This window comes from Cottoperca gobio, chromosome 5, assembly GCF_900634415.1.
Source record: "Cottoperca gobio chromosome 5, fCotGob3.1, whole genome shotgun sequence".
Lineage (NCBI taxonomy): Eukaryota > Metazoa > Chordata > Actinopteri > Perciformes > Bovichtidae > Cottoperca > Cottoperca gobio.
The window spans coordinates 26,298,853-26,313,638 of NC_041359.1; the positions used below are offsets into that span (position 1 = coordinate 26,298,853).

At 42.0% G+C, this 14,786-nt stretch overlaps 1 protein-coding gene across 1 annotated transcript in view; it reads right to left on the bottom strand.

Moving 5' to 3' along the window:
* Positions 1-239: 239 nt before the first annotated feature.
* rspo4 (R-spondin 4) overlaps positions 240-14,786 on the bottom strand; it is a 37,576-nt gene continuing 23,029 nt past the window's right edge. The window contains exons 2-5 of the mRNA XM_029430745.1: positions 3,849-4,122; positions 3,129-3,266; positions 678-884; positions 240-331 (exon numbers count right to left, since the gene is read on the bottom strand). Coding sequence (XP_029286605.1) covers positions 240-331; positions 678-884; positions 3,129-3,266; positions 3,849-4,122 — 711 coding nt within the window. The remainder of the gene's footprint in view (positions 332-677; positions 885-3,128; positions 3,267-3,848; positions 4,123-14,786) is intronic.

The following is a 14,786-nucleotide window of genomic DNA, read 5'->3' on the forward strand; positions in this document are numbered from 1 at the left end:
GACGTCAGGGGAGGTGTTCTAGAACGACAGTCAGGAGGAGTTTGTGACGGATGAGTCAACAAAAAGGCAACAGACTGTCGGCCAGAGCTTGCTTTATAAAAGTGAACTTCTTGATACCATGACTGTAAAGAAGCTTGATGTATTGAAGTCAGGCTGAACTGGCAGTAGTTTATGAAACAACCCTTGAAAGAACAATGTGTTGTTGTTTGCTCAAGTTTGATTTGGACATGTCCATGATGTTATCCATACAGAGTGCATTCTGACTCAGTTGACTCATTCAGGTACATTAGACCTCCGTCATCGATCAGGAACCCTGAAACTTTGACACTGTCTTCATCAAAACAACAGAAAAGATTAAAAGTAAGTAAGCCACCACTGCTACCAAAAGGAAAACTGTTTACATCAGCCTTCAAGTGTTAACTAGAAGTAGCACATGAAGGTCTAATCTCTCCCACAAGGCGTTATAAATCGTGTGTCAACACGTCACATAACGCCAAACAACGAAGAGAATTAACAGATGTTCTCAGTCCAGCGTAATAAAGAAGAAGCAGCCAGATTCTGCTGCACTTTGTTTGTGGTTGATTTAGAACGTATATATAAATGACAATTAAATCTTCCAGGCGCTTGTTGCAGCGACTGTTTGCACCTGTAATCTACCTCCTTTCTTCCCTTCTCACCTGTAGAACACTTTTTCTTCATCCTGCACCTCTGCGTCTCGCTGTGGGACGGACAAAGTGATGCTGCTTTCTCTTCAGGCGTTCTGCCGGACTGCTCGGCACCCCGCGTCCTGGTCTGCTTGCCCCATCTGAAGCCGCATGTGACGCCGTCACGGAGACAGACGCTCCAGTCGCTCCAGTTTCCCAATGGAGCCAGCAGACAGTCCTCTAAGAGAGAAGAGGATTAGGAGTTTTCAAGGTCAGATAAAAGCATTTTTATTTATTCATTTGAGTTTACTTTCCAAAGCCGCATATCTGAAAAGAAGACAAAAAGAGGATTGCAGAAGCCAAGTAGTCAACCAGTTTCACATGTGATGAATCCAGGGAACCTGAAGGTGCTCTCAAAGATGAAGATAAGTTCTTCAGACACTTTGACGATCTAGTGAGGAGGAAAGTTCTGAGTGTTCTTAACTATTATATGTCTGACTAAATAAATACTTAACTTGCACTTTTCTTCTCTCAGCCTAATGATACATGTCCACAGGATCCGTCGTTTTGACGCTTCACATTCATGATCTATGTAAGAAGCCCAGCAGTGCATTCTTGTAGCGCCGCTTTGAAAGACTTCACTTACTTCATGCAAATCCTGAAAAACCTTGAAATTGACCGTAGTCGATCTAAAATGATGATTCGGCAACTGCATGGATTATTTCTCGCCTCAAATGATTTCAGAAACACATTTCATTGAACTAGTTTCGTAATGAGGGATAACAGTGGACAGTGGATAACACAAGTGGAAGCATTCGGGGTCCAGTGCCTGATGCCTAGTGGCACGCCCATCAAGCGTCCAGTGCTGGGAAGCTGCGTGGCCACTTACGTCCAAACACGTACCATAAGAGTGCCGAAAGAACTTCCCTTCTAACTGTAATGTCTTGGCTGGATGTGCTCTTCTATTAGAGAAATGCAAGCACTCTGATAATTAAAATAAATCAATACTTTACAACAATAACCTTTGGAGTACTAACAATATATTAAGACTATGTTGTCTTCAGACCCCTGGCAACCACATTGCTATCATTTAAGATAGATGAATGCCAGATGAAGCGTTAATACTTGTAGTGACTGGTTGCTGATGAGTGATGTCACCCACAAAATCAATCGCCGCAAGTTTTTCCACGCGGCCCACAATGGAAAAAGCAGCAGCGTCGGCCAAGTTGGGACAACATGTCCTGGTAATCATCATTATCATTATCAGAGTTTGGGTATAAAATGAATAGATTTCCAATGAGTCTTTTCTGGAGTTGCTTGAGGTGTGTACCAACAGTCGGACATGAAACGTCGACATAAAAAGCAGATGTGGTCACGATGCAAAGGAATAACAGTAGCTGCAGGTGGTGCAGGTGGTGCAGGTGGTGCAGGTGGAGAGCAGAGGGGGAATCCCAACAATATATCTTACTTACGAAGATATGAAGATAAATTCTGAAACTTCACTGAAGACTTTTAATGTGAATCATGTGTTGCATTGAAAGTTTGGCTCCATATTAGAAAAGAACAAATCTGAGAGATAAAGAGAAATAAATGGAGCACATGCAAGTCCACAGAAACAGACGAAGATCGGAATCAGTTCTCAGAAGAAGCTTTTAAATATTTCAAGACAAAATGACCCAAAGACAGAACTTGTAGCTTGGTGTCATTACGCTGCTTGCTCGTATTTAATGTGATAATATTCCTTAAATTGAATAATGTCGCTTCTTTGAGAACAATGATTTGATCCATGTGAAAGTTTTTGAAAATGATTTGTTTTCTTGTTCAGCGACTAAAATCATCTTGATGCAAGATTAAGAAAACACAACCAACAAATACTCAAAGCTTCACACGTGAAACCCTGCAGAGAAGTGAGCACAGAGCCAGAGACGCATGTCTGCTGTTCATTAAGCCTCTTAGATTACCTTCATCCATGCGTCCATTGTGGAGCGGATCTGAATGCAATAGCTCGCTGAGGTTCAATGCACTTTTACTTCACCCGCTTTATAACAGACAGTAACTTGAAACAGCAATTAAAATAGGAAACAAGTCACTAAAGGTTGTAAACTGTGTGATGTAAGGAGGTTATTTGGGTGACAGCGTTCTAAAGAATACGTATATTTACATATGCACTGGTATAATAGACTTATACTTTTATTCAACATTCAACCATAAGGGCTGGAAATGACTGTTTTGTAGGAGGAAACAGTGCCTTTGTTAGGGACTATTTTTAGCGGCGGATTAATCTACATTTGGTGCTCCAGTGCAGCCCGTCGGTGTAAATGGGATTAGGTGAATATAAATGCTTTTAATAGATTTCTCACACACACACACACACACACACACACACACACCGGATTCATCAGATGTTGCTGTCGGATTACTTGTATTTGTTTAAAGTAAGTTCTTCAAATATTGAAATTGTAATTGTAGAACTACTTTACTTACCAAGACAGTCTGTCTGGTGGGAGAAGGTTCCTGCTGGGCAGCGGGACAGACACTTGCCTTTGTACAGGTGGAAGCCGGACTTACATTTGGTACAGAAGTCCCGGCTGAAACAGTGCTCACAGTCCAAAGAGCGGCACTCTGAGAGGAGGGAGACATTCACACATCCCGTGAAGAATTCAGCTGAATTCAGAAAATAAACTACAGTTTGTTTTAGTCAGCCTGATCTCCACTTAAAGCTGGTGGGTAATGTAGCAATCAATAAATCAAATATCCCTGAGAGGCTGCGGTCAGCAGAAGCTAAACTATTCGCAATAATTTCTCTCCATCTCTGAAACGCGATCAAAAAAACAACAAGAAAGTAAAGTGGTGAGTACACAATAATTAAATAGAATAAAATAGAGTGAAAGAAGTATCAGTACAGAGTCGTACGTGAATTTTGCACCTGACTTGTAGGGTAGTGTAGTCATGAGTAATTAGTCTGCACTTTCTGTCTGCGATAAAGAAACTCTTTGTGACGACGCTTTGAGTCAAATACATTTGTTAGTGGATGGGACTCGATGAACTCTGCACTAGTGCGTTTGTTTTCCATTTTATAGGCACAATGTTGTCTGTTGTTGGGAATTCTTTCCTCACTATTACCGGCCTCTAGACGGATGAGTCATGTGAGTGAGACTTAATATCAGAGACACGTCTGCAGGTCACAAACCCTTAAAAACATACTCATGCAGCGGTTGATGTCCTTCCCTCTCTGTCCATAGTGTCCAGCGGGGCAGGCGTGGAGACAAGTTCCATGGTGGGACATCCCATCCCTCTGCAGGAACAGGAAGAGTCGCTCGGGGCAACGCACGCAGCCGTTATCACGGGAACACTCCAGGCAGCTCCGACAGTCCTCTGATGTCTCTCTGTGAGCTGTGAGACAACGGAGAGGATCAGGAAAGGAGAGCAAGAAGGAAGGAAAGGAGACAAATCCACAAGATACAGAGAGAATACATTCCTATCTATACCTCTGTTACCTGTTGACTCTGGATACTGTGCAGCTAGTCAAACCAAACCAAATGCAAATCCTAAGTCTGTACTTCTTGTATATAGAAACCACTAACTAAGTGTTTTAATCGATACAGCTATTTATGATTATTTAAAGAATGATTTTCTTGGTGTGTAAGAGCAGGTGTCTTTATATACAACGTTTTAAAAGGGGATTAGAAGGTGGAGTAATCTTCATTCGAGACATTAAATCATGAATCTACATCAAACAGAAGTATTTGTTTATCATTATATGTTACGAAGGTTTGTTTTCTATTCTACCAAAATAAAAGCCATGCATATACAGTATATCTCAAAAGTGAGTACACCCTTTAGATTTTTGCAAATATTCTGTTATATCCTTTCAGGGGATAACATTATCCTACTGAAACTTTGATATAACTTAAAGTAGTCAGTGTGCTGCTTGAATAACAGTATAGATTTATTGTCCTTTGAAAATTACTCAGTACACAGCTGTTAATGTCTAAACAGCTGGCAACAAAAGTGAGTACACCCCATAGTGAACATGTCTAAATTGTGCCCAAAGTGTCAATATTTTGTGTGACCACCATTGTTATCTAGCACTGCTTTAACCCTCCTGGGCATGGAATTCACCAGAGCTGCACAGGTTGCTTCTGGAATCTTCTTCCACTCCTCCACGACGACATCACGGAGCGCACGGATGTTGGACACCTTGCACTCCTCCACCTTCCTCTTGAGGATGCCCCACATGTGCTCAATTGGGTTTAGGTCTGGAGACATACTTGGCCAGTCCATCACCTTAACCTTCAGCTTCTTCAGCAAGGCCGTTGTCATCTTGGAGGTGTGTTTAGGGTCATTATCATGTTGGAAAACTGCCCTACGGCCCAGTTTCCGAAGAGAGGGGATCATGCTCTGCTGCAGGATGTCACAGTATATATTGGAATTCATGTGTCCCTCAATGAAATGCAGCTCCCCAGTGCCGGCAGCACTCATGCAGCCCCAGACCATGATGCTGCCACCACCATGCTTGACTGTAGGCAAAACACATTTGTCTTGGTACTCCTCACCAGGGTGCCGCCACACACGCCGGACACCATCTGACCCAAACAGGTTTATTTTGGTCTCATCAGACCACAGGACATGGTTCCAGTAACTCATGTTCTTGGATTCATTGTCTTCAGCAAACTGTTTGCGGGCTTTCTTATGCATCGGTTTCAGAAGGGGCTTCTGTCTGGGGCGACCGCCATACAAACCAATTTGATGCAGTGTGCGGCGTATGGTCTGGGCACTGACAGGCTGACATCCCACTTCTGCAACCTCTGCAGCAATGCTGGAAGCACTCGCACGTCTATTTTTGGAAACCAACCTCTGGATATGACGCTGAGCACGTGGACTCAACTTCTTTGGTCGACCCTGGCGAGGCCTGTTCCGAGTGGAACCTGTCCTGGAAAACCGCTGTATGATCTTAGCCACTGTGCTGCAACTCATTTTCATGGTGTTGGCAATCTTCTTATAGCCAAGGCCATCTTTGTGAAGCGCAATAATCCTTTTTTTCAGCCGCTCAGAGAGTTCCTTGCCATGAGGTGCCATGTTGTCCAGCATTCAGAGAGAATTGTGCCCAAAACACCAAATTTAACAGCCCTGCTTATCATTTACACCTGAATCCTTGTAACACTAACGAGTCACATGACACCAGGGCGGGAAAACAACATCATTGGGCACAATTAGGACATGTTCACTATGGGGTGTACTCACTTTTGTTGCCAGCTGTTTAGACATTAACAGCTGTGTACTGAGTAATTTTCAAAGGACAATAAATCTATACTGTTATTCAAGCAGCACACTGACTACTTTAAGTTATATCAAAGTTTCAGTAGGATAATGTTATCCCCTGAAAGGATATAACAGAATATTTGCAAAAATCTAAAGGGTGTACTCACTTTTGAGATATACTGTACATTTCTAATTTCTTCTTTCATTGTCAAATAAGTTGCCCTTTTTAAATTCCATTTCCTGTTGTTGAATCCGCCATTTTCTGTTCTGTGCAAACATCTATGTTGGCCAAAACTATCCAGTACTATGTCCCCTGATGTAAAAGAACAACCAGGTCACTGAAATTATAATAAATTAAATTATAGGAAACTCATTAATTTTGCTCAAATAATGAGGTTTCCAGTATATATCTTGTAGGTCTATTGGTCCTGTATCTCAGCATGTATTCATGTTTCTTTACAAACTTGTGATATAAAACCCATGGAACACACTGAGGATACGACCTGAGATCTTCTGGCACCTGAAGTGAGTTCAGTCCTGATTCTCTGGCGATATATTTCACACGTCTTGGTAGCATTACAGTTAGGTTTACTAAGCCAGAGTAAGTCTTATTACATTATAACAGCAAGCGCCGGAGTCTGCTCCCAAGACTCAACAGACAAAGTAGGAATGCTTCCAATGAGATGCGGATAAGGGGGCTGAACTGAGGCTGAACATGATTTGAAAGAAGGAAAACTATTCGGTTCAATAAGTGGACAAGAAGTGACTGCTATGTATTGTGTCTCTTAAGGATGTGCAAAAAGAAAGAAAAATAAGGATTAGAAAATGGAATATAAAGGATGAATGTTCAAGATTGTTAATAATGTGAATATATTCAAATGTGCATATGATAAGACTTTCCTTTTTGATGAAGCTTATAGTTAGGGCTGGCTCAGGTTTGCCCTGGATCAGCCCCTAGTTATGCTGCTATAGGCTTAGACTGCCGGGGGACACCTCCCTGCTCTCTTCCTTCTCTTCCTCTCTCCTCCCCTCCCTCTCTTCTTCTCCCTCTCTATCTGTATACATTTAGGTAAATGTATGTTACTAACTCATCATCCGGGGTATCATCCCCGGAGTTTCTGTGTCTCATGTGGCAGGTTGCCACTGATAAAGTTTACAGTCAGGATCATGAATCGTGGCTGCGCCTGCTGCCCTGGTACCTGCTGGACACCAGGGAAGCCTTTTTGACATTTTCCTGGATTCATCCAAACTTTCTCTTTTCCAACACAACATCATTTCTGTCAAATGTTGTATTTGTACTATGTTGTTTATCCTGTACACACGACATCTATTGCACGTCTGTGCGTCCTGGGAGAGGGATCCCTCCTCAGTCTCTCCCTGAGGTTTCTAACATTTTCCCCTTTAATTATGGGGTTTCTTTTAGGAAGTTTTTTCCTTGTGCGATGCGAGGGTCTAAGGACAGAGGGTCTGAGGACAGAGGGTCTAAGGACAGAGGGTCTAAGGACAGAGGGTCTGAGGACAGAGGGTCTAAGGACAGAGGGTCTAAGGACAGAGGGTCTGAGGACAGAGGGTCTGAGGACAGAGGGTCTAATGACAGAGGGTCTAAGGACAGAGGGTCTGAGGACAGAGGGTCTAAGGACAGAGGGTCTAAAGACAGAGGGTCTAAGGACAGAGGGTCTAAGGACAGAGGGTCTGAGGACAGAGGGTCTAAGGACAGAGGGTCTAAAGACAGAGGGTCTAAAGACAGAGGGTCTAAGGACAGAGGGTCTAAAGACAGAGGGTCTAAGGACAGAGGGTCTAAGGACAGAGGGTCTGAGGACAGAGGGTCTAAGGACAGAGGGTCTAATGACAGAGGGTCTGAGGACAGAGGGTCTAAGGACAGAGGGTCTGAGGACAGGGTCTAAGGACAGAGGGTCTAAGGACAGAGGGTCTGAGGAACAGAGGGTCTAGGACAGAGGGTCTAATGACAGAGGGTCTGAGGACAGAGGGTCTAAGGACAGAGGGTCTGAGGACAGGGTCTAAGGACAGAGGGTCTAAGGACAGAGGGTCTAGGACAGAGGGTCTGAGGACAGAGGGTCTGAGGACAGAGGGTCTAAGGACAGAGGGTCTGAGGACAGAGGGTCTAAGGACAGAGGGTGTCGTATCCTGTACAGTCTGTAAAGCACACTGAGACGAATGTATAATTTGTGATATTGGGCTATATAAATACATTTGATTTGATGTCTCAAATGCAAATATGAAGAGGATAAAGAAATATAAAGGGATTGTTTGATTTTGTGTTAAACCACTGATGTATAAGGGGATACAGTAATCCTACAGGAGAGTACTGACATTTACATTTACAAGTGAAGCTTATCTCTTTGAAAATGTAAAGTTTTTTCAATAAACTTGTCAGGACAAATCATATTTTTTTTGCTACTCACAGATTCGTAAATTCTAAGAAAATGTAACACATACATTATTTAGAAGACATGGCAGCGCTAACCTGTGCCATCTGTGTGTAAATGAAATAGGTACAGACTGTTCCTTTATCTGTGTGTTAGTGCTGCAGGCAGTCCTGCTGGTGCACATTGGGAGGATCTCATGCATCATGTCTGATTGTAGAAATTGACATCAGATGTTTTTTAGGGATTAGAAGTATTTTAAAGGAATTTATCAAGAGGAATCCTGATGAAACTGCACTTTAAAAAACAACAGCTGCTGAAAAGCCTTTTAACCGAGCACTTAACCCCGGTTACTTCAGTTTAGCAGCTCATTCTCCCAGCACGTTTCCCCCAGAAGCTCCCGGGTGGACATGTAGTCCTAATTCATCAGATGAATAAATGTGTGTCTGAGTTGTGTAGCACTGACATGAGCTTTCAAAGAGCAACGGATTCTTTTAAGAGTTGCCATTTTGCAGTCCATCAATCACACAGGGAGCGCATCTTCTCCACCAACAGAAGCCCCGACGGACCAGAATGCAACGCAGCCACAAGAACATCACATCACATCCATGATGTAATGATGTTTTTTTCAGCAGATTCCCTTCAGCACATTATGTAACTTTAGAATACCTCTTTTGAACACTAACATGTACCTCCTGCATTATCTTAACACACTAATGTAACAATGAATGTGACGCTTGGTGGACAAATGGTTGATGGCGATTAATAACTTCCATTTATCTTTAATGTCCCGTTACTAACAATGAGTCCAAGCTTTTTTCTTGGGGTCGGGTCACGGGGGCAGCAGCTCCAGTAAGGAACCCCAATCTTCCCTTCTCCGGGCCACATCCTCCAGCTCCGACTGGGGGGCCGAGGCGTTCCCAGTGAGGGATATAATCTCTCCACCGAGTCCTGGGTCTTCCCCGGGGTCTCCTCCCAGCTGGACGTGCCTGGAACACCTCCCTAGGGAGGCGTCCAGGTGGCTCCTTACTAGATGAACCACCTCAACTGGCTCCTTTCAACGTAAATACACACTATAATCAAACTTGAGTAATTGCAATTAAAGGTGTCACTGCTTTGGGCTGATCTGATCTGATGATCTGACAAACATAACAAACAGTCAGTGCAACAACTCCAGTTTGCAAGTCATGTGTACGTCGCAGCTGCAGTGGATTATGGGAAAGTGATGGCAACAAAAACATTTCCATATTCTGGCAAAAACAAGCTGCACCCCTCGCTACACTTAGACGAGCCTTTGAACTCGGACAGGCGCTTTCGGCCAGTTCTGACGTAATCGGTCTAGAAATGTAAACTGTGAAGAAGCTGGTCCGTGTTTTCGGACACGCCTTCAGAAACTCTTCAGACGTGTAATCGACAGCAAAAACAAGAACTAAGATCATCACGTAATTACAGAAACACCAACGCACCAGAGACGGAGACAAACAATAAGTGAAGAAGTCGAGAACACGTCAGGACTCTCGCTGAGCCTCCAAACTCACATTTGAAGTGATTCTCTTGTCAAACATGTTGTGCTGCACTTAACATTGACCTTTGACCTCGCACATGTTAAAGATACGTTTTCTAGAAAGTTTGAGAAGAGTTGAGCAGAGCTATTAATAGTTCAAGAATAGAGATGAGAAGAACAGAAGATTTACTCGTCACTTTGAGGTCTCGACTTATCGTCTGAGAAACATTTCTCTACACACATGTTATCGATCTGCAGGCTTAACGGACTTTTAGAGGCGCGGCAGGTTTAGGTAGCGTAAAACGTTGACCTTTGACCTTGCATGGGATTGCACTGGGGTTTTAACAAGCACCAGGTGTAACAAGGTCCGCTGGGGTTTCAGGGAAACATGCTAGTGTTTTAAAAGGGGCATTCCACCCCGAAACTGACTTCACATAATGTGCTGAAGGTATAAAGAAAGATGGTTTTGAATAAAGGCTGATGAAACGTATTTTTTCACTGGTTTTGGTGGAGAAATGCAGAATTTAAGATCCAAGACAAAGTATTGTAAATGGTCAAATCTTATTACAGCTTCTTCTAGTTTTACTGTCCTGATATTTACTCTTAATATCTTGAGTTTTAGTGACACAGCATGCGGATGTCCTGTGCATTGATGGACCTGGCAGGGCTCACTTCACACATATGATCATATGATTTTAAAGACGTTTATTCAAATATAAATGTTACGGTTTGAATGTTGCTTGTTTCTGAATTAATGTCGTTGACCAAAAGTCCATTTATATCACGCTATTAAGCATTAAGCCTCACTAGTAGAAATAGCAAGAATTCGGTTTTAGGGTGTGATTTCACGGCAACATACAGCAGCCGCCGCTTCTGGAGATGGTGCCAAAACACCCACAATGCACCACAATGTGTACATTAACAAGAAAAACGTGCCAGTTGGGGTGACGTGTTAAAATAACACAAGATGTGCAGTCCCTAATGACCCACGTGTGGATACCCAGACAATTGAAAGCAGTTGGGCTTGAAGATGTTGCTTCACACATTTCTCAGCACGTGACGGAGGGAAGTCACAGACGCTGGAGTTACAGCTTCATTCTCACACCGCAGACTTTGAATGATGGTTTTCTCCAACGAGTGCATTAAGCTGCTTTCAGTCTTCGGCTTCTGCAGAGATGCAGCTCGGTGTGTTTGCAGACAGAGCAGCAAACAGGAGAGGGTCTGGTGGAAAACCAAAGGAAACTTTGCTCCTGGTGTTTGGACAGCAATCCCTCTGAGCTGCTGAACAAACACACACTTCACACTTCACACACACACTTCACACACACTGCCAAAGGCTGCAAAACAAATGATCATTTTCAATCAATTTCAAAATGAGATTTGAGTAATGTATTAACACACTACGTGCATTTACTCAAAGGCTGTACTTAAGTAAACGTTTTACATACTTGTACTTCGGTTGAGTGTTTACAGTTTCTGCTACTTTATACTTCAGATATTCTACTTTTACTGCATCCTTCCATAATAACAATATATGTTAAGATGCAGTAATACTCTCATTATCGTATACAAAGTACCTGAAACTGGCTCCACATTGATGAATTACAACATTACAATCCTGTTACGTGTACGTGTTAGTAATAAACTAATTAAATAAATGTAAAGGAGCCTTTCTGCATAAAGATTACTTTTACTTTAAGTACATTTAGCTGATGATAATACTTCTTCTTAATGCATACAAGACTTTTTAAGATGTTTTTTCTACCTTTAAAGGTAAATATCTGAATACTTCTCCCACTACTGTGCGTTATAATTGTTGGTACAGAGTCACGTTTACGTTTTGATTCATCGAGTTGTGTAATAAGAGTCGTGCGGATCAGACTGCCAGCGTTTGGAACTGGACACGCAGCCGGGGAAACATTTTATCTGAACAGTTGATCAGTCTCACTCCCTCTGAAAAACAGTCACAGGTGCTCACAATTACAGCAACCTTACAGGAACACTAATGGACAAAATAATGGCTTCAACCTCCCGACTTTTACAGTTCAATTCTCCACCTCTGCAACACCGCAATGCTTTTCAGTTCTCAGAACAGTGTGTGTGTGTGTGTGTGTGTGTGTGTGTGTGTGTGTGTGTGTGTGTGTGTGTGTGTGTGTGTGTGTGTGTGTGTGTGTGTGTGTGTGTGTGTGTGTGTGTGTGAGTGTGTGAGAGTTTTAACAGCTAAAAGAACCAAATCCAGATGTGACAGCGGGAGAAAAGGTGGGAGAGGGGGTGTGAGGAGGGTACGAGGGGGAAGTGAAGGAGAGGAAAAAGGGGTATGAGGGGGAGGGAAGAATAAAATGTCAACGTCAATCCCTCTGGTGTGAAGAGATGAATTGTGACAGCAGGTCAACCTGTCGCGCCCACAGCCAGCATTTGACCCGTCAGACCTAAAATAAGGTTTAAATTCAAAGTGTTCTAAACTATTAGCATCAAACCAAGACTCAAGTCTTTCTGTAGCATTTTAAGTAATATTGTGTTTTCATATGACTTTACAGAGTCGTGCTCAAAATGTTTCTATCTTATATCTATAAATATAATTGTTTACATGCATTGCCTGAAGACGATGCATGAAAGATATTTAAATCAGCAGTTTTTTACACGATGATATCGATGATATATATTGCACATTGAATTCTAGGATATCCATAAAGTTATTTACTTTTGAACCAGCTAATTATTTTGATTTTTGTCAATTATTAAATATTTTTTCAAGCAGATATTAGACTTTTACAACAGGTTATAAAAGTTTTATTATTATTATTATTATTAGAAAGGAGGCTGCCAGTTTCTGCTAAACTCTTGCATCGAGTTGAAGTTGTGCTTTATGTTTTCTTTTCTGGTAATTGACCTGCAATATTTGAAAGTGTGTAATCTTGCTGTCACAAACTGTTACCTTGAAGGAGTCAGTGGTACCTGAAGGCACCACTCAGCCCCCCTCATCATTATCTAACGCCTCCTCTGTGCTTGGCTTACGGGGGCAGTGTGGAAGCCAGAAAATGATGGTGTAACTGAGACCGGATCCCCCTCTATTAGTCCCAAATTCCTGAGGAAATGCCAGACAGCAGTGAGCACGAGGGTCCCCACATACCTGTGAGGCTGTGGTCAGGACTGTTTTCAATCGGGGGGGATTTTCAAAAGCCACAAATTTGGTTTTGGGGAGAGTTTCCAACCGCTGTGGAATCTCTGCTAGCGCAGAGCTTTACAAGCAGTGACAACACACACCCTGATAACTGTGAGACACACACTGTACATAAACACATAAATACATCTAGATTATAGAGATGATCTATTCAACTTGTCCTGGAGAGGCTTTGAATTCTGGATGTGTAGCAATGGATGGAAAAGCTGCTTTTAATGGCAGAATATTATTTTCATGTCAAATGTCTTGTTGAACAGCTACTGAGCGAGGCACCAGAACTTTACATTTTACATCAGATAAATGATCCATATTTTAGTTTCTTTTGTCATTTTTAAGTTGTAACATTAGTGAAGAGACATCCTGCACTGAGACTTCATGTAATGTGTTATTTTTTAAATATTTCATCAACTTCAGCGCTTTTTACAAACACCTGCTGTATTAATATATATATATATATACATTATATATATATATATATATATAATGTATATATATATATATATATATATATATATATATATATATATATATATATATATATATATATATATATATACATTATATATATAATGTAACCATGTGGTAAATTATAAAAATACATTTTGTAATTCTAATTTAAAATGTATTACATATAAAAAACCCTCTAAAATGTTATACTCAATATTAAAGTTATACTTATTTATTTGTGTATATATATATAACTGTTAAATAACTATATTTTATAATGACCATTTCTGCGTGTTTTTGTATTTAGCATAATGTAAAGAATCAGTTCCCACGAAGACACTGAAGACAGTGTTCAACAAGTGACTGCAGGAAGACTTCAACCCCAAAGTGGTCTTTAAAGGTTGCTTCCTTGTGTACTCACCACTTTGCTTCTGCACGGCGCCGGACCCCATCTTGATCACCTCACATAGCAACGATATCACAATGGCAAAGAGTTGCAAATGCATCTGGCTGCTGGCAAGCGCCCGCTTCAGCGCCAGGCTGCGGACATCTGCAAGGACTCCAGCGGTGGCAGGTTGGAGATTTATTTCCACGGCGAAGGACAGAAAAAGACAAAAGGGGGAAAAGACAGGGGGTTTAAAAGAGGATGGGATGAATGGAGATGAAGCGGAGAATATAAGCAGACCCAGAGCAGCGATGAAAAAAGATTAGTATAAAGGTGAGACAAGACATAAAAATCCCCTTTTCTCTTTCACGGGGCTAAGATGAGGAGACAGCCGACCGTAAACAACAAAGCACGTTGGAAAGACTGGAGGTGAGGAGAGCAGAGAGCCTCGTCTGCTTCCCCAGACTGGCAGCTTGGAGGGAAAACTCACCATTTAACTACCACTGTCAAATTTGCGATAAACGAGCTGCACTTATCCCGCAGCCATCTTTAACCCTTTATGGGGTGCGCTCTCTGGGCCTAAGTGCTTCCATATTGTCAGCTTGATCTTTAGCCCCCTCCTCCTGACTCCATCTATTGTTGTTCAGTCTCCTCCTTTTATTATCCTTGTTTGTTTTCTTTGCCTGTACTGGGCAATTTTTTTTTGTGATAATCCTATTAAATTGGGTAGACGATGAAACTTAATTTGAATACCCTGAGAGGAGGATACACAGCTGGAGAGCAGCGTAACAGAGTTTAGAGTTTGATTATAGCTTACTGTGCGTGTGCAATTGATGTGTTGTGCCTGTTTGGGTGAGGAGACGGATAGACAGTCTGGGATCTACACGTGGAAGATGAAGAGGTCGTGTAGTTATAGATAGATGTTCATGTATCAAGCAACTAAACCTCTTTGGTTGATCGTAATCCTTCCTGTTGGGCC